This window comes from Mytilus trossulus, chromosome 7 (assembly GCF_036588685.1).
Source record: "Mytilus trossulus isolate FHL-02 chromosome 7, PNRI_Mtr1.1.1.hap1, whole genome shotgun sequence".
Lineage (NCBI taxonomy): Eukaryota > Metazoa > Mollusca > Bivalvia > Mytilida > Mytilidae > Mytilus > Mytilus trossulus.
In genome coordinates, this window is record NC_086379.1 from 80,525,410 (window position 1) to 80,546,709 (window position 21,300).

A 21,300-nucleotide genomic window follows, 5' to 3' on the forward strand; every position below is an offset into this window, starting at 1 on the left:
TCAATGATTATTCAGAACAACACCATAACAAAAAATAAATACTTATTTTGGACTGAAAACATTTCTCTCTGTAGAACAATCAATTTGGTTAACTATATATAGAGAGAATATTTTTATAAATGTGATCTTTGATGTTGTATCGAATAGTCAATACAACAAGGTATCTGTGTCCAGACAATGAGAACATTTTATTGAAACTTTTCAGCAATATTATCGGATTTTTAATCATGCATGCACAAATTTAGAAGTTTGCTTTATAAAAGAAGTAATTAGATTAACAAATTTGATTATCAACCATATATTTCGATTTTCTGTGAACAACTCGTTAGCGACCATCAATGTTGGTACTATCTTGGAATCGTATAACATTATTTAATTGAAAATCAAGAATAACGCATCAAGTTCTCCTTATAAATACTCGAGAGACTAACTTAACGTTCTGGAAATTATTTTCACACTTTACAACGTAAGTGATCGAAATGATTTTAAAGTGAAACTATCAATGACACAATGTTTGGATATTAATTGTCATAGAAATGCATTGTAATGTCCGTTTTCTGTCCTTTCTCTCTATGTGTCTTGGTGCTGTTGCAGTTGGCACTATGGCGCTTGCTGTAGGCACTGATTCATGGTTGTTTACAGAAGAAGAGACTATTAAGAGCATAGAAAATGGGACACTGAAATTTACAGCCCATATCAGAACAGGATTATGGCGACTTTGCATTATTATGGGTAAGTCTTACACCTGTAGTGTTACATTGTGAAGTATATTCATAAAGTTATGTCAATAAGTACAAGTAGCTTTTGTATCAACGTGTATGCTTCATAGTTCTACCTGTTTTGAGTTGATCTCTTTGCGTGTAAAACGTTTCCCTTTTGAACCTGAAATGACGAGAAAAACTTACAGATGCTTAATATTTTATTTTATTTTTTATTTATTCTATTTGCGGGATTATTCAGTTTTGTTGTTATATTTTAAGTAACAATAAAATGTCTATCATGCTTTTTACGGTTCGTTTTCGGTTATGTCCAGTGTCAAAAGATCAATCGAACATATACAGTTTTGTAAATCTAAGTTGTTAACCTCATTCAGTTAAATATTTTTAAATATCCCCCTAAATCAAAAGTTCCAGTTTATCATTCTATTTACAGTTTGATATTTTTGTGTGTAAAACTTTTCCCTTTTTAATCTGAAATAATAAATGGAAAACTTACAGATGAGAAATATCTTATTTTTTGTTGTTTTTCTATGTTTTGTTGTTGAGATATAACAAGAACACAGTTGTCATTCCAATCATTAATGATGCCATGATATATCTTCACACAGTTGTCATTCCAATCATTAATGATGCCATGATATATCTTCACACTTGACCTTAAGTTCTAACAATGTTGGACATTTGAGGAGAAGGGAAATTCATCTATCTGTTACAGTAAATGTATTTTCCATGCTGGACGAGTAATTGAATGATTCCCACCTGAATAGATACCAGCAGATAATGATACATTGTTCATATATTAATCTTTTCAGTCGTAAAACTCTTTTATTTTTTCTTAGTATATATGATCAAAACGCAATACGTCGATGATGCAGCAACCTAACCGGAATGAACAGTTTCTAAATGTTTACGTACGGTTTTGTCAATAACAGACAAGAGTCTATACAATATAACGAGGTGGTCTAAATCCTGACCTCAAAAAATCTGTTGGTAGTTGGTTGCTCTTCGTATAGGTACATTGTTTAGTTATGTTTTTGGCGTATTTATATTTTGTTTCAATTTGAGTCATTCATCACTGATTCTTTTGTTGGAACAATAAACTGGCCATCAATCCGTTCGAATCGGGTCAGAGAATGTTTTTTTCTCGAGCTTTTCTCTTCATAATGCAAACATATTCCTTATTTTCATTCTCAATTCTAATGGAAATTATTTATACCAAACTACATAGTGTTGGCTAGCTACAGAACACAAGAGTCATGCTGATTTATTTGTTGGTTTTTATTCAAGAATGACAACCGAAAAACACAAATCAGGTTTTTCTTATTTCCCTAATTTATTCTTGATCTCTCGTCGTTTTTTTCTTTACATTGAAAACAAAATTATGAGTGAAGAAATTTGTTTTGTTACTCGGGTTGTTTTTTAAGAGAATTAGTTTTCATTGTCATTGACACAGTTTTGTCGCTGGTTTTATTCCGTTAACATTTGTATATTTGGAGCAGCTGAGACAAATTTAGTTCATTATTCCGCCTCACGTTAATTCATTTATTTTGTCTGACTAGAAATATCTGAATGACTAAAAACCGTCCAATGTGTCTACTATTATATTAATTGCTAATTTGCTTTCGTGCTGAATATAAATGAAATAATTGCCACTGGACGATAATCGGACATCAATCAATTAAATCAATAAAAGGGACTTTTAATCTCCTGAGTTCATACTATCCTGGTACAGTAGTTGTCGTTTGTTTATGTAATTTAAACGTGTTTCTCGTTGGGTTTTTTTTATAGATTAGACCGTTTGTTTTCCCGATTGAATGGTTTTACACTAATAATTTTGGGGCCCTTTATAGCTTGTTGTTTGGTGTGAGCCAAGGCTCCGTGTTTAAGGCCGTACATTGACCTATAATGGTGTACATTTTTTTAAAATTTTTATTTCGATGGAGAGTTGTCTCATTGGCACTCACTCCGCATCTTCCTATATCTATATACAAATGTCAGCCTTCAGTACAGATCAAATCAAGGTTTCAATATATACAGACATATGCGGAAGAAACGTTATTTTTACTGAAAAGGTCAAAACTAAAAATATACTTCTGATTAAGATTAAGATTGTTATTACATACCATGGTTCATAGTTAGAATCCTTTAATGTCGACAGAAATAAAGTGATGCAGTTCACGTAAGTCTTGTTGTAGACTAAATGGTATTAAACATTATATAAAACTAAAGATATTGCCAGATTGGTTGTTCATAAGAGCACTAAAAGCACTTTTAGAAAGAAAAAAAAACCTATATTATCATTCAACTTTCTTTTCTACAACTTGTTTTTAATCAAACTTTTTTATTTGCCTTTTCGTGAAATACTCTTTGACAAATGACATACAGTTTCTATTGATTTGATATGATATATTCATTTGCTTGATTTAATATATGCAATATATATCAAAATAAATAATTAATTTAGTTTGTTGAATTCATTAACCAATTTGATTTGTTATTTCTATTTAGTTTTTATTAATAATTTTCTTATTCAATTATTCTCTTATTAAATGTTTTACTTGTTTATCATTTTTATTATTTTATCTATTTGTCTATTTTTTCGTGTTTTTTACAGAACTTTATAGTCTATTTTATATTCTTGTGCAACATTAGGGTTCTGACAGTTAAATAGTTGTATATACCCCTGTCTATTTGTGATGACCACGTGTGAGTGATATCTTGCTGTTTTTTAGTTGTTTGCATTCTTCAGTTGTTATCGTCTCATGTAGACTGAAGTTTCAACTTTAAACTAAGGTTCTGATTTGTCCACTGCAAAAACAATGGCAACATGTCCATTGATATTCTTCAGAATATTACATTTTCTTTTGATTTTGTTACATAGTCCATGGTGCTCAGTGTAAGGTCTTTTTTAATTTTGAATAATTTAAGCATTCCACAAATTATACAATTTGATCCTTATAAACAAATGTACTTGAACAGAGTGTTGCGTTACATTGAAAGGAGTATGTTCGGTAATGTCCTTAAATGGCCCCCTTTTTTAGCTTAAATTTCCAATTTGGATTTATTGACCAATATCACAATAAATTATAGCTAATACAGTGACTAGATAGGAAATAAGCCATTTTGTTGAAAATTTTACGTTTCTGCATTCCAGTATGACGTCACAAAAAGTACACATATTAATTTCTCACGAAAAATTCAATGAAAATTGGTAAATTTCCATATATTATTGGACAGGATACATTGAGCGCATTCGTCGACAACAAAGATCTTCTGAAATAATGTTTCTGAAGACATTTCACATGTCTCATATGAATATTAAGTTTGTCGATGCCTACGCGATATGTTTCCTGGTCCTGAATTTGGTTGAAATCCATCTGATTTTGTCAAAACTCCCTTATCTTGACCTTTTTGGGATGTGAACTTCAACGTGTTAGAATTAAACTTTGACAAAAATAGTTCTGTTTAACTTTCTCACATATCTGTAAGACAACTTAAAACATTTATTGTCTAGTAACTATGAACCTTATAATTGGGGCCAAATATGGCCCTTACCGAATTTACTCCTTTGTCACTATAAGCAGTTTCCTTCTGACATGTTTACATGTGCAGATTTTTAAACAAATTATATCATCTGATCATAGAATAGGACTAATGAATTTACTAGTAAGTCATTAAGTTTGCCAGTAACTCCACAAAAACGACATTATATCTATTGTAATCATGCTACCGAAAAATGGGTTCTTTTTTCAAGAATCGAAATACTTTTATATTTACAGTTAAAAATAGCAACAAAATTCGTAAACAGATTTTCTTCTGTGATCAGGAAGTTGAAACTTCAAAATGACAAAAGAATCCCATATTTATATACCGTTTATGACATGACCCTTAGTCGTAGTTTGTAACCCGAATTTGTTTTCTCTCAATTCATTTATGACCTTCAAACATCGGTATACTACTGTTGCCTTTATTTATGTTAAAACCTTTTATAGCTGAATGTGCGGTATGGGCTTTGCTCATTGTTGAAGGCCGTACGGTGACCTATAGTTGTAAATGTCTGTGTTATTTTCGTTTCCTGTGGACAAATGTCTCATTGGCAATCATACCACATCTTCTTTTTTAAATTCGAGAAAATATACTCTTCTAAATGACTGCTACTATTTTTTGCGAACGTTTTAAATGTAAATTGTAAATAGCCAAGAGAAATCTCTCTGTGTTGCCCCACACTGCGTAAAGTTTTCGCGCGGAACCATTAACATTCAGCAATGAATCAGGTTCCTAACCTGGAAGAAGAAGAAGAAGAAGAAGAAGAAGTACTTGTTTTATGAATTTTTTAAAACTTTTTTTATCTGTTTTGTAAAACAAAAAAAAGAATTAAGAACAAAAATTTATATTCAAAATTTCACTCGATCGTTGTTTTAACTCGAAATATGACTCTATTTTAAATTGTTACTCAATTATTAACTCGAAAAGTGACTTGAAAAAAGAAAAATAACAAAAATACTGAACTTCGAGGAAAATTCAAAACGAAAAATTCATAATCAAATGGCAAAATCTAAATTTCAAACACATCAAACGAATGGCAACAACTGTCATATTCCTGACATGGATATATGATGGAGTCATTTTATGATTGTCGAAAATGGTGGGTTGAGTCTGGTTTTATAGCAATAGCTAAATAAAGGCAACAGTAGTATACCGCTGTTCAAAACTCATAAATCCATGATGGACAAAAAACAAAATCGGGGTAATGAACTAAAACCGAGGGAATTTTGTAAAATTTCATCCTTGGTAAATGAGGTTAAAGAATATGTAGGATTACCAGTAGTTTTATCAATTCCAAGCTCTGTAGTGAGACATTGCAAATAATGTTTTTTTACATATGAAGACAATATTATTGAAGGCTTTATCTGCCGGAACAACGACATATTTGTCATGCAAGGAGGATAAAACATCCACAACCTCCGGATTCTTGAAAGGGTTAGAAACTCTAGTACTCATATTACATCGTAGTTTTTGTATGCGCCTCTGAATGCATGATCGAATAGCTTTGATCCATTCAGAAAAGTGTTCAGTTCGGGTTCGTCTGGTTCGCGCTTTATCCATTTTCTTGCATAGTTCTCAACTGCATCCATCAGTAACTTGAAATTCTTTTTCCAGTTGATGGGCTGGGGGATTCTATACTTTGGTCCCTTGGCAACTCTCTTAATTGTTCATTGGTAACAATGCCAAGGTCACCAGTAATAATATGACCAGCTGGACTATAATTGTATTGTGACGATGCACATGAGCAATCCGGAGGCTTGGATTTTGTATCTTTGAGGTTAAAAGCCTCTTAAACTCTCTTCTGGTTGAAAATCTTTGATGCAATAGACTTGGTGTAAGTATAAGAAATAACAGGTGTAGCTTATTTTTTTAAGTAATCAGGTATAGTTTTTTGTACAGATTTTTATGGAAAATATTGCCAATATTTACAGCATCTTAACCTTTATTGGCGAATTCTACCTTAAAAAAGTAACGTTTTTTTCTCACTATTGGATGTAGTCAATACGGATTGGAATAGTCTATGGTTAGCAATGTCCATCATAATTGCAACTAAACTATAAACCTCTCACTAGTAGTCGCATCAAATTCCATTATAATGACAATCTTAATCACTAAAAAAACATACAAATATGTAGCAAATAAGCACAAAATGGCATATAGCAAAAGCATATTAGCAAAAATTAAAGACAAGAATATACAAATTTACCATAGTATAGTTACACCTAACAGTTTAATTCGAAAAATATATCGCACTCGGACTCAAACTTGATCTTTAACTCGAACACTTACACGATGGTTAGCGAATCTCGTCAGTTTTCTCGTCCATGCTTGACAGTCTTATAATTCAGTTACGGCTATGTGCGTTTCTCTATTCCCTGTACTATTTTCTAAATAAATACAAAAATAGAATTAATGTTTCTGATGTTTGATCTTTCAAATGCATGAAATTATATCCCACTGGATATTAAGCACATTTTAATCAACCAACAAGTCAATAAGTATTAAGGTTGATATGTGTAGGTTTTAACTAACTATCAAATGCTCAAACTATTAGGTATTATTACTGTTTGAAATGTAAATTCTATAAAAGAAAACCAAAAAGAGAATTTGGTTGCTTACAAGCAATATAATAATATCATACTTGATGTCCTTTGATAGTGAATTGTGATTTGTTGTATTTGTTGTTAAATACAGTCACTTATATTCACTCTTACTGTTTTATTTCAAAAATATCTTTTTTTAGCTCTTTTCATGAGATGTTGACGCTTTTCTCCACTAAAATTATTGATTCAGAAATAAAATCGCCATTTCAAATATATTTTACTTATTTTCTTTTAGTTCATTGATAACAATTTCATTACATTTAAGGACTCCAGTAATTGATTTCCATGTACTTATTAATTGAATTTGAAGTTAACACGGAGACATATTCAGTTAATTTACCATTATAAATTGATATTCGAACTCCATCGAGATAAACTTAATAAGGCTATAAATACGGCTTCTAGATATATTTTCTTTTGAATAGTTTGCATGAAACTTTCAATTGGTTAAATTGCATGCATAAATTCTAATAAAGAAATGAGTAATATGTAGTATTCTTTGAAATAAAGCTTCGACAACAAATTTGCTAATGTTGAGTAAGAATAAATCATATTTTTAAGATTGGTGAGTTCTGTTAAATGATGATAAACATATTCATCGAGAAGAGAACAGACGAACGGACACACCTGTCGTTATAAACCCCAAATTAGAAGGAGTCGTATCTATAAATCAAACATAGAACATCCTCTAGATTGAAGTGCATTTTTCTCGAAATAATTTCAGATATATTGCATGTTTCCTAGATAATTTTAATCATCGAGTCAAAGATGCACTCCTAATTTAGATTCCTGTATAATAAGGTGAGCCAGACTCAAACTCGATAAAATTGTTATAAAATGTTTAGGGTTTTTTCATGGCCCAAACTATTATGTTGTTTAAACTGCCTGGTAATACATGTATATCATAAACCGTTTTATTTCGTCATTGCTTGGTGTCCCTTCTTATTCACTATCATTTCTGAAATTGTTTCAAATGTGTCGATTACTATTGTTATCAATTAACTTAAGCCATTTTTACTGTCAAGTTTGTATACTTAAATCTTGAAAAACAAATATTCCAAAATCACACAGCTCTTTTACATTGATCAAACTCGTTAGTTTGATAAATTTTTCTTAATATGAATTTTCCGAAAACCTTGAAATACCATTTTATTAAGTACAATCATATTCTATTAGTTCTTGTACCATAAAATCTTCCATTTTCTATAGCTAAGTTGTGCCTAGTTAATCTTATATTTGTAATACAAGTTTTTGCGACTGCCCAAGTCGGGAGACTCCGACTTTTGTAAGTCTTGTATGATTTTAGTTCATTTAAATATTTCGGAGTTGAGTATGACGTCGATTATCACCGAACTAGTACACACAAGTTTTTGTTAAGAGACCACCCGAAGCACGCCTGCGGGTGTGGGATTTTTTCAAAGTGTAATATTGGAGACCCATCAGTGGTCTTCGGCGGTTTTCTGTTCTTTGGTCGGGTTATTGTCTCTTTGACACATTTCCCATTTCCATTCTCAATTTTATTTTTATTTGTAAACATTATAAATCGATTTACCTCAATAAAAGTGCAGACAAAAAATAAATATTATAAATCTATATTTAAATCATTTTATGTAGTCTTGATGTAGACAATCCCATTAACGTTGCTTTACGACATAAAAATATACATCATGCAGGCAAATTAGAAATAAGGTTTTAGCTATGCCATAATCCCATATATGTTACTTATATGCTGTTTATTCTTTGGTTTTTTATGTTGTGTCATGTGTACTATTGTTTGTCTGTTTGTCTTTTTCATTTTTAGCCATGGTTTATTTTTGATTCATGAGTTTGACTGTCCCTTTAAATTTTTTGTCCCTCTTTTATACTTATAACTAACAGGTGTTTTTTTTTTATTAAATACACTTACTATTTGAGCATTTTTTTCTAATTTTTCATGAAAGTGATTACTTAGTGTTTTCTTGAACTTATTCGATCTAATCTTAAGTGTAAATTCCAAGTTCTACACGAATATTTGTGGAATTTGTGAAGCATTATCCTTTTTGACTTAGACAATACATCGTCAAAATTAATCCAATGTTATCCTATATATGAACTGTAAACGTCGAACCACATATTGAGATAACCTTGGACCACCTTGGCATTCTATAAATGACATTTCGTCTATAAATATGGTGTTTATTTGCAATTAACAAAGTTAACAAAATATCAACGTATAATCGATAGCATCCCTTGAAAATATTTCAAAATCGTATAGTATATATCTGTTGAACTGTCAAACAAATTCCCTACAGATCTTCGTATCCTTCAATTTGCCGTTAGCGTAGACCTTAAGTAATGGAAAAATTGACATCTTAATATTATAAAACAGTTTATTTTCACGAAAACACTAAATATTTTTCAGATCAAATCCTAATTAGTCATTTTCTCATAACATGTGCACTATCTAGCTGTCAGTGTTCTTCGTAAAAATGGGTTTTATTTTAAACAAAAAATGATAAATAGTTTATTATTATCTGTGCAAATCTTTATAAAATGTAAAATACTTATAAAATTCATGCTAAGTATATAAGATTCTTATCGGATAACTAAAGGATCAAATCGTCACAACTGTAATGTTTAGAGGTTGTTCATAGCCAAGGTTAGTTCAGTATATCATATCCGCTAGCTAATATTGATAATGGCATTTCAATGAACAATGATGTTTAGAGGCAAACTGAAGCAAGCATCCGGGAGCCGGATTTTCTCGTTGTTTAGCAGTTAAAAAAATATATGATGCATTACTACATCTGTGGGTCAAACGCTGAAAATAAATGTTTAATCACAAAAGGGGATTAAGAATAAAGTCCTGTTTTTTACTCGTTTACCCGACAAAGCAGGTGCATTGCTATTGTGTCTAGCTAAACGTGTTTTACGAAACCAATGTGTCTTTCAAATATTGTATTCATCGCAAAACTTCCATCGTTCGTGGGTGAATTTAGTCAATTATACCAAATCTCCTTATTTCAGCTTATACTATAAGATGTAAATACAAATATCTGCCAATGGTAAACACTACATAAATACAAATTAAGAGACTCATAAGCTAAGAAAGTGTGGTAAGATTGGAAATGAAACAACTTTCAAGCAGATCCAAGTGACATAGAAGTTAAAAACTTTATATCTATATAAAATAAATATTTTACATTAGAGTTTTTTTATTGTGAATATAATTATCGCAAAAAAAAAACCTCATCCATCTAATTAAATGAAACACTCAAACCTCATGCGCTTAAATGGTGTTAACACAATATAAATAGGAATAAAGGCAACAGTAGCATACCGATGTTCGAAATTCATAAATCGATTGAGAAAAAAACAAATACGGGTTACAAACTAAAACTCAGAAAAACTCATCAAATATATAGAGGAGAACAACGACACTACAGAAATACTAAAATGCAACACAAATAAGCTTTCAAAACATAAATCTCTTTACCAACAAAATGTCAAGGTTTCCGGAAGGAATTAGTAGGAATGGTTTTGAAAATTTGCATGATCAATCATTCGTTTATCTAAATGATGTCATTACGCACTACTTTACAGAAGAGACGTCTATAAACAGTAATGAAATTGAAAGTATAAATTACAAAAAACGTAAGCAATCTAATCAAAGCTAATAGGAAATTATAAGATATTAGTGTGGTTGGCAATCTAATCAAAGCTGAGGAAAATATGAAACAAATAGGAGGTGCATCAAGGCAACAGTAGTATACCACTGTTCGAAATTCATAAATCGACAGAGAAAAAAAACAAATCTAAAAGTGAAGGAAACGCATCAACTATAAGAGAACTACGACACAACAGACACAATATCAAAATGTATCACATACAGAAACGAACTGTGGTCATTTCCTTGACTTGGTACAGGGCAATTTAAGATAAAACAAAATGTGGGTTGAACCTAGTTTTGTGGCATGTCAAACTTCTCGCTTTAATGGCAATGTTAATATGAATATAGTTAAACACGTATAAGATTTCAATAACAGAAGTTATTCAATCAGAGTAACGGAAAGTATAATATATCAGTGATGTAAACGATTCAATCAAATTTAAGGAAATTATAATATATCAGTAACGTAAGTATCCCAATGAAAGTTAAGAAAAGTATAATATATCAGTGATGTAAACAATTCAATCAAATTTAAGGAAATTATAATGTATCAGTGACGTTAGAAAACCAATTAAATTCAATGAAAATATAAGATATCAGTGTTGTCTGAGATCCAATTAAATTAAGAAAGTATAGAATATCAGTACATAAGCAGTCCATTTAAAGTTAAGGAAAGTATAAGATATCAGGGACGTGAGTTATTCAATGAAAGCTAAGGGAATATAATACATGTCACCGATGAGTCTTATGTAGACGAAACGCGCGTCTGGCGTTCTTAATAATTATCCTGGTACCTTTGATAACTATATTTATCATATACTTAGACTAAATAGCATATGATTTTTACTGTATGATAATATCATTAAATCAACGTAAATTCCATATTTTTGGAATTGGTGCTTAGCGGAGTGATATGAAAAGTTTATCACATGCTTCGAGTGTTATCACATGCCTTTCCGTAACGTTATCGCATGGCATTCCGGTGATGCTCGGCAAATTCCGGAAAATATACCTCAATGCTACATTTCACTAAAAAACTTACAAAGTAGTGTACAATCTAACAAACAATTATTTGGATACTGGAAAGTATATTTTGTAAAATTATAAAAATGTTTTATTTTTCTGTTGAGGCATCTGATAGAAAGATTTCATATCGAATGTACTAAATTTGGAGTCCGACGTCCGTGAACTTTTCACTCTTTGAACTTCTATTTGGGAACCACGTAAAATGATCAATATATGAATCTGTGATTTTTCTCTATTGTTGAAGCATATGATGAAAAGATCATAACATGTCATTATTCATATCGCATGTATTATCAGCCCTCGGTCAATATCAGCCCTCGAGCCATGCGGCTCTTGGGCTGATATTGAACCTAGGGCTGATAATACATGCGATATGAAAAATGCCATGTAATAATCTGATAATATCAGTGATTTAAGCAAACCAATCAAATTCAATTAAAATATAAGATATCAGTGACGTGAGCTATCCAATGAAAGTTTAGGAAAGTATTATTTATCAGTGACGTAAGCAAGTTAAGCAATCAATTCAAAGTTCAGAAAAGTATAAAATATCAGTGACGTTTGTAATCGATTCAAAGTTAAGGAAAGTATAAAATACAAGTGACACAATAAGTCAAATCAGAGTTGAGATAGTATAAAATAATAGTGACATAAGCAGTGCAATCAATGTTAAACATATACTTATACTAGCAGATTGTTCTGCGTTCGGTGAACAATTCATGGAAAAAACCTTCAATGAAAGGTACATCATTTACTTTCGTCTCGTCAACATACTTTACGGCATGTTTTGGCCAGTCCCTTGCATGAACATATGTATTGACAGTTAGATATACGATTCCCATGTTCCTGGTAGTGTAATTTTAATTGAATTTTTAAATGTATGCTATCATTTGAGTTTTTTATGTATTCTATCATTTGATTTTTATATGTATGCGAACATTTGATTTTTTATGTATGCTATCATTAATTCATAACAATGTATTTTTTGTAGATTACGATTACCCAGACATATGTGTTAATGTGGGATATGAAAATGCAGATGAAGGAAGAGAAGAGGGTCAAGAAACTTCCATGGCTATAATGAGTAAGACAAATATTGATGTGTGATATTTTGTGTAAGGGTTCATCAAACAATACAGTAGCGTTGGATTTTATTGTAAAAAGCAAACAATTGTTGATCAGAGCTCTTTTTTGTTTTCAATTTAGAAAACATTAAACATACTCCCATTCAGGTGCTGAAATATAACTGATATGATATCATATGGTTAAGAACAAATCGTCAATATGTTCGGATAGCGGTATACCTCTGCTGTTGTGATTTTTGGTTAAAATCCGGACAAATATACTCATATATTATGTAACGGCCTTATATATAAGTATGAGTTTAACTGTATGCCTTACTCGAATTTTTATTAAATTGTCTGCATTATTGCCCTCTGATTTTTTTGATTTTTGATAGTTGTCTCATTTGCAATCATACTACATCTCTTTTTTATTTATATATTATGCATGAGACAAATTATCAAAGACCTCAACGAATATAAAACTGGACGTCTTTTAAATCGTCTCATTTGATTAAAATAAAACACCTTACGGAATTGATATCTATCAGGCTATTGAGGACATGAATCTATACTAGTGTCACAGAGCACTTATTGCCACAGAAAGAGACGAATCAACTGCCTTGCGTAATTGTTTCATATAGTCTGTTTTCATAGAGAACTATATTCCATGCGGGTCACATGAAATTAGAACAAATCAATTTCAAATATCTGATACAAAATATCTTAATGCAAACTTTAACAGAACAAGTGCTGTTATTAATTTGTTAGTTGTTTTACAATATGGTTCCGTTCCATTATTCTGACAAACCCGACACCAGTTGTTATGATTCTAATGATTAAAAAGGTTGACCAGTAACAGTGCATTTTTTGTCTTGTCTTTAATTGTCTATTTCGCATGAACCCAGCTCTCCTCATCATCTTTTTTTAAATTACAATAAAAGAGAGTGGATGATTTTTGGCGTATGATGGTTTTTCTTTAAGATGAATAAAGAGAAATAAAGAAGTATAAATATGATAACAACAAACTTGTTTTGTATTTTTCTTCACATAATTACAAAAGCCTGGGTACACTCATGTACTCCAAAAAGGTAAACAGTCTCTGATCCGCTAGTGGCACCCGTTGTAATAGTCATTGCTAATAAATTTAAGGTGATAAGTCACACAAGCTTATAATAACAGAAAGGGAAATATACTACAATAAAATATTTTCTAAATATAAATTCTTATTTCCAATTTCATTAATAAAAGTTGTTATTTGTAGGAGCCAACAGAGTATCTACAGTTTTCCCTGTCATAACTTTGGTTTTACTAGTCACTGGTTTTACTGTGAGTGCTATTGGAAATATTCAAGGAGACATAAAAACCTTGATTGGATCTGTTGTCTATATATCTGGAGGTAACGTCTTTATTATTGATCATAAAACATTTTGTTTTCATGCTATGCTATATATTGTCAAAGAATATAATAGTTCAGAGTTACTGTTTTATCGTTGTTCTTTTCTTATAGTTGCCGGTTTCCCTCGGTTTTAATTTGTTAACCGAATTTGTTATCTCTTTATGACTTTTGTACAGTGGTATACTACTGATGCCTTTATTTGTCTATATAGCATGCTGTAGTCCGTTTTATTATTTAAAGTAGAAATTCATTTTTGACATATATTCAATTTTATTGTTGTATTTTCGAATAGATATAATGATTTGGACTTCACAGCTAGAACATAGTTTTATATAGCACACAATACTTTCACGTAAATATATATATATTTCTATGTTCACCGTTTAGGTTTCGAACTGTACTTCAATATGTACCTTGATAACTGATACCTTATTCCCAAGACTACAATAGTTTTGTACCTTAGCTAACTAAGCTTTTCGTAATTCCTGTATTTCACCGTGCGTTAGATGACGCAGTTTTGTGTCGTCTTTGCGTTTATGTTGATGACTTTACATCATTTTCTATAATCTGAATGCAATCAATTTAAATTTTACTTTGCTTTTATTGTTCATGTATAACCTTATAATAATTTTTATTCTAGGATTAACTTTTGCAGTAGGAATAATACTGTACATATCATCAATAAACGACGAGGTTGGACATCGACAATATAACGAAAGTGGAGATTTAGTTTTCCAGTATAGTTATGGATGGTCCTTCTATTTTGCCGGTTTAGCCTTTTTATTTACCATGCTGTCAGCGGTAGTGCAAATTTCCTTGTTTTTGAAAAGAAATTCTAAGAAAGACGACATGATAAAAATAATTCCAGGATTGGATGGCGTTCTTTTAGATCCGGAAGATGAAATTCCAGGCGGAGCATCAAACCCTACAATTATATTATAAATACGAAACTATTTGCCTGGAAGTCTAGAAATAAATTTGAAATGTTTTATGTCAGAAAATGTGAACATAAACATGTGATTTTTTTACTCAAGTTTCAATTCTAGGAAAAAAACAGTTATGTCGTTATGACTTTTTGTTTTAATGATAAATCGATGGAAAATTTATAAATAGTGTTGCTATGCATTTTAATTCATTCGAGGATGCAATTTCGTTGTCTGTCTTTAACTGTTATATCATTCCCTTGTCTAGCATTGTAAAATAGTATAAAACTTATGATTTAATCTTACAGAGAACTTAAATTTTTAGTTTTAAAGCTTCTTTTTTTTAAGCTTTTTTTTTTTTTAGCTTTTTTTTAATAATTGATAGTTTGCAATTATGGCACCACAAACCAAAAACAGCGCTTAGCTTTAGGGCGGACAGAACAAAGATATAATTCCGTGAAGACCACAACATAAAGCTTTGCCATACTAAGTTAAATCTGAAAATATACATTATCTAGTGTATTTGTAGAACATTTCTTAATTGTCATCACTCGATTTTCCCTTTCTGGAGATGTTTGGTCAGTTAATTGTAGATTTACGTATAAATTAATCATCATGATGACTGGTACCCTGCTGGAGTTGTTTTACTTAACTGGGAAATCAATACCACTAATGGAACATTACTATTACTGTTTTAACGCTACATTGAAAGCTATCTAAAAACTATACTATAATTATGTCTATGTTTGCTTGAGTTAACATGAAAATCTAAAACATTTTACGCCTTTGCTCAAGATGTTGTCATTTGTGATAGCTTTAAAAGCATGCTTAGTTTATAATTACGTTTTATGTTCGATGCAGAATCTAAAGGTTGAGACAGTTCGATAAGTTGAAGTATTCTGATGAACGCAACTTGCAACTTTTTCTTGACGTCTTATAATTATATCCGTGTACACCTAAATCAATAGTAAAATGTAATTTCATTTGTCTCTTTAAGTAAAAATATTACAGAGTATTAAACTTTTATTTTGATGTACTGGTGGCAGATCGGTGATAATATAAAAGGTCTTTATTTACACTAGATAACCTTGTTAAAAATGTATGTAAATTTATAACCTTTAAGTTTATCCTAAATAAAGGCAACAGTAGTTTACCGGTGTTCAAAAGTCATAAACTGATTAAGACAAACCAAAGCACATTAACTATAAGAGGAAAACAAAAGAACAACAGGAACGCGGAATTGCAACAAAGGTAACACACATAGAAACAAACTATTTGATAACAGCTGCCATATTCCTGACTAGGCACAGGATATTTTAAAAACAAATGGTTGGTTGAACTTGGTTTCATAGATATAGGAAGATGTGATTTGAGTGCCTATAAACCCTCCTGCTTTGTAAAATATAAAAAAAAACACGTGACAGAAATACAGCACAAACACACGCATAAACATTCATAACAGAGAAACGTACAAACACATACTATAATAGTCGACACACTATGCAAACCACAGAACAGCAACGATCATATTCCATCAGCAAAAGACACCACAGGATATCAAAATCAGTGGCACGCTTACGTTAGTATCATTTAATCTCGAACTTTATACTATTTTTTTCACAATATTCATCCAAACCATTTTTATGACTGATTGTATGGAAAAGCAATTTTTTACTTATATGGACTACAGATAATAAAACATAACACATTTTCCCATCAATACCATAAAAGAAGTACAAAAGATAAATCCATGAATGATGGATGTACAAAACACACCGCACAGCAACGATATTCATATTCATTATACCAGTCATATTCGAGAATATGACAATGATGGTACAGAAAGACATTTTTATTTATTTGGACAACAAAAGACGCAACAACACATTATTCAACCGAAACCTTAACAGAAACATCAAAAATAAATACACGAATGTTGGATGAACAAAATACAGATACATGTCGTATAGCACTGCAAGTTCACTCTAGTCAACAGTCATATTTGGGAACAGTTTACAATCGGTAATTAGCAGACATACAACATAGATGTTAAACTAAAATCTAAGACGTGGTAAAATATGTCATAAGTTAGTTTAGACGCAGACACATCGTAAAGATCAACTAATTTATGATAGTTTACGGAGTGTCATGTAATATCTTTCCTCTCTAATATAGCTCTAGTCTAAAATTTACAACAATACCAAAAGAGCCAGCCCTAATCTCAACATAAAACATGACGAAAACCCTACATCGTTATTCTAAAAAGACAGTTATTGTCAATCTTAAGATCAAATTATGACAAAAAATCACGCACTTTATCAATCTCAAATAAAACATGACGAAAAATTCTGTCTTTATCTCAAAGAAGAAAATATCAATCAAAATATGCCGATCAAACAAATCCTTTTTGTGTGTTTCTAAGGTAAGGGATACAGTATTGGGAACATGTCCCGTATAGGAGTAGATATTAAACACGAAACAGAAGGAATAATTACAGTATGGGTTTTTTAGACCCTATCAACAATTATTGCTTCTGGTTGTTTATGATACTGTGATGTGGTCTGTACCTTGTTAGATAGATTTAACTTGTAAATATTTTAAAATGATTATGAACAAGTTATGCATCCCGTTACATTATAATAGTATATGAATGAATGCATACATGTAAAGCGAGGTGACGGACCTCTTTTTAATACGTTAAATATAATTATTTTCATTTAAAAATCTTTATTATTCCTGGGTTTTTTTATATTTTGTTTCATATGTTATGCTATTTTCAACACAAACTTATATTCGGAGAAGTTTATAGATTTGGCTTGTTCCTCTGATGTTATCAGGTTGCAATTCCTTATACTAAGACAATGTTGATCGACCAGACTTTGGCTGTTCTGTTCTGAGATCTTGTTTGTTGTCATGATCCAAAATGTGCTATCAAATTGTTTTCTAACATATTTTCAGGAACATTCAATAATTTAGTGCAGTGAGAATTAAAATTTATATCATATTTTTATCAGTACCAACACATAGTGATTAATTTTATTCATATCGATAATCTAAATTATCTGAATTTTTTTAATCGTGTAATATGTATGGATCTCAGATGTCTCCGTTTTGAAAAAGGCGAATACAAAATCGAGTCAATTTTTATCTTCGGGATTTGTAATTTGTTTTTGTCAGATGACAAAGTAATAAAAATGTTGTCATTTATCGTCGCAAAACTAAACTAAACTGACAGCTTCTACTACTCATCACAAACGACAAGCGAAACGTATATAAAAAGTCATTTATGACAGACAACTTAGGATGGTGCAATCAAAATTTTCCGGAGGTCTAATTCAAGCTTACTCTTGTTTCAATAGCTTCAATGTAAGAAACAACCCACTATAAAGGAAATCATGGGTAAACGAAAACCCCGGAATGTCGTATCTACTGGGCGATTTATACTCCACTTGCATGTGGTGTCTCATATGTTGCTACATAGTAAGCTATAAGATGTAAGTCGAGAAGTGATTAAGACTTAAATGTATATGAATAAAGAACCAAGTCGGCAGATAAGGAGCACAGTGTGTTCCCATGGAAATGATGGATTTTTTTTTGTTGTTGAAAAAACCACGTAAGTAATAATTGTCAATCAAGTGATGCAGTAACATCATTTTACATTGCGTATTAGTTGTATTCTTGTACTTATTTATATTCTATAGATATTTGAAAAAAATAAAGCAACTATTTAGCCCGAGATGAAGAGTTTATTTAAGGAATGACTGTAATATGTTTTCTGTCTATGAAGAAATAATATAACAAAAAAAATGGTGTTGTACACTAAATTATCGTCGTGGCGTGTTATTTAAAAGTGTGCACAACCTATTTTCATGTTGTTTCAAAAAGATAGAAAAAAATGTGACAGTCAATCCTTATAATTTCAGTATGAATTCCATTTTTTAAGAGAAAAACATGATAAAATAATGTATTTCAATTGGTCAGCCAATCAAAAGACGTGTAAGATATAATATGTTATTAACTAAATACATATAAGGATATATAAGGTTGATATTCGGAATGCATCAAATCAAGATTAACAAAAATATAACGCCACACAGAATGACGAGTGTAAGCAATTTTTTTTATCTTTTAATAGTATTGGCTTGTAATACTGCTTTCAGATTTGTAAACAGAATCCAAATAAAATTTAAAAAAAAAAATAATTTGAGGCTTGTGGTCTCAACTGTTAAACGTAAATGCTGTATTTCTACTAAAAAAAATAATGCGCACCAAAATAACATCACACGAAAAATTAATAGAATCTTTCCTATAGTATAATCCTACAGCATTGGCTTATAAAATTGCTTTAAGACTTGTAAACAGAATCCAACTAAAATTTTCAAAAAAAATAACTTAAAAAAAATTATATAAAAAAAAATGACCATATAATTGATATTCATGTCAACACCCGAAGTGCTGACATTGACAACAATTTTAGGATTAGGTATGGACTTTGATATGGTTTATATTCATTTATTCACTACTGATATCTTTGGAGCAATTTAGCATTTTTCACATAGTAGTAACACGTGTCTTCTATTGATGTATGTTGGCCTCACTATCAATGTTTGTTTTTTTTAATTCTTTGGTTGCTATTTCCTGAGCAATTTCCTGTGTTGTTTCCTGAACTGTTTCCTTGACATTATCGTGAAATTCTATTATTCATTTTTTATCAATTTAATTTTAAGATTTTGCTAAGTGCTGAAATATCCAGGAAATGCATCAGATACGTCATATAAAACACAATCACAAGCTAACTGCACTGAGTTCCTAATTGTCTTCTGCATTTGTCGGTTTTGAAGTAATTGTACCCTTGTAAAAGTTTTCTTTAAAATGTGTGAATTCAATTTAAACTGACTTAACTGGGTAACATTATTTTATATGTGTATGTATATTGCCTTGCAAAGGTTTACATTTTTTTCGAACTGTAAAGTCGATTATAAGTGAGATCGTTTATCGTTCATTAAAGTTTGTCCCTGTACCAATTCCACTAATTTGCTAATTTAGTAGATTTGCCGGAGAGAAAAGGATTATGATTAACCAGCTATTAAAACCTAATGGTTTTCCTTTTATATTTGATGTGTTTTCCTCAGTTAAAGTTCATAACCCGGATTTGTTGGTTTTTTTTCTCAATCGATTAATTATACTACTGTTGCCTTTATATACCATAGTGATAATTGTTACTTTATTGCTGACTAAATATATGATGGTGCAAGATCTGACCAGACAAGATCACTCAAGAAAACAATGTTCATGTCTATGTAGTCAAAATCATTTAATACATGCTTATTGAACTGCATAGTACAAATATTGATTAAGGCTCGAAACTCCCAAGGTTATTTACGGTACGTAAAATTTATCTCTCAAAGTTAACATGTTTTGAATTGATACACTCATTTTTGTTCATATTTCAAACAAAGCCATTGGGAGAACATCTAAACAATAAATGTAATTGGTAAATTCTGCAAAAAGGGTCGAGTTGGATATAAGGCGGAACCGTCAAACAATTTCCCCGTTGATTCATTACAACCCAGAGAGAATGATATTTTCCTTTTTGACCCAAATTTGACTTAACGTCAAAATTAATTTTACCGGAATAAGCTGTTTATGACCAAACGTACAACCATATTTTGACATCCTCTAATGTTGGATAGGCTAGTTATGTCAAATGTGCCATAAGTAAGTGCCCCGTTCATGCAATCATGTGGATGCTATAGTTGCAAAGGCAGTGTTTGACTAATTACAATGGCGTTTTGGTTATCTAAACATAATATACATAAGTCGCTAACTTAACCATGTATTTTGATAAAATGTCAATGTGATTATTCTTAAATTAAAACTGATAATAAAAAGATAAAAATGTATTTATGGTTATAATGGCTTTACGAGACAGAACACAATCATATTTATGAAATCAAGTAATAAAACGTTGTTTTTACTAGTTTTATAAGGTACCCAGATATCACCTTACATCTATTTCCGCCCACAAAATTTGACAAACGAGACAATTGTCAATAAATAAGTTTTGATCAATCGGAAAAAAACATATACTGCAAACCTTTGCCATATGAAATGCTGACCTCATCATGCATATATTGTTACGCTACATTAAAGGTTAATAGAATCACAGTTTCCTTCGCAACTTTTAGTGTACTGATAGAGCTTTCGAATATCGACAAAAAGAATATGTACCGGCAATCATAATTTATTGTTAACCTTTTCTATTTCGCTGAGAATAAGACATACTAATACCAGTTCTACGAAAGACAGTAAGAGTTGGGAAATAAAAAAAATATGTTAAATTCTAAACAAATTGAAAGCTGCAAACGTGTTAG

The 21,300-nt window shown here is 30.8% G+C and overlaps 1 protein-coding gene across 1 annotated transcript; it reads left to right on the forward strand.

Moving 5' to 3' along the window:
- Window positions 1-222: 222 nt before the first annotated feature.
- Window positions 223-16,059, forward strand: LOC134727282 (voltage-dependent calcium channel gamma-7 subunit-like). The gene is made up of 4 exons (XM_063591659.1): window positions 223-732; window positions 12,535-12,627; window positions 13,869-14,003; window positions 14,644-16,059. The coding sequence occupies exons 1-4, from the start codon at window positions 537-539 to the stop codon at window positions 14,943-14,945; spliced, it is 726 nt and encodes a 241-aa protein (XP_063447729.1). The 5' UTR covers window positions 223-536; the 3' UTR covers window positions 14,946-16,059.
- Window positions 16,060-21,300: the final 5,241 nt, after the last annotated feature.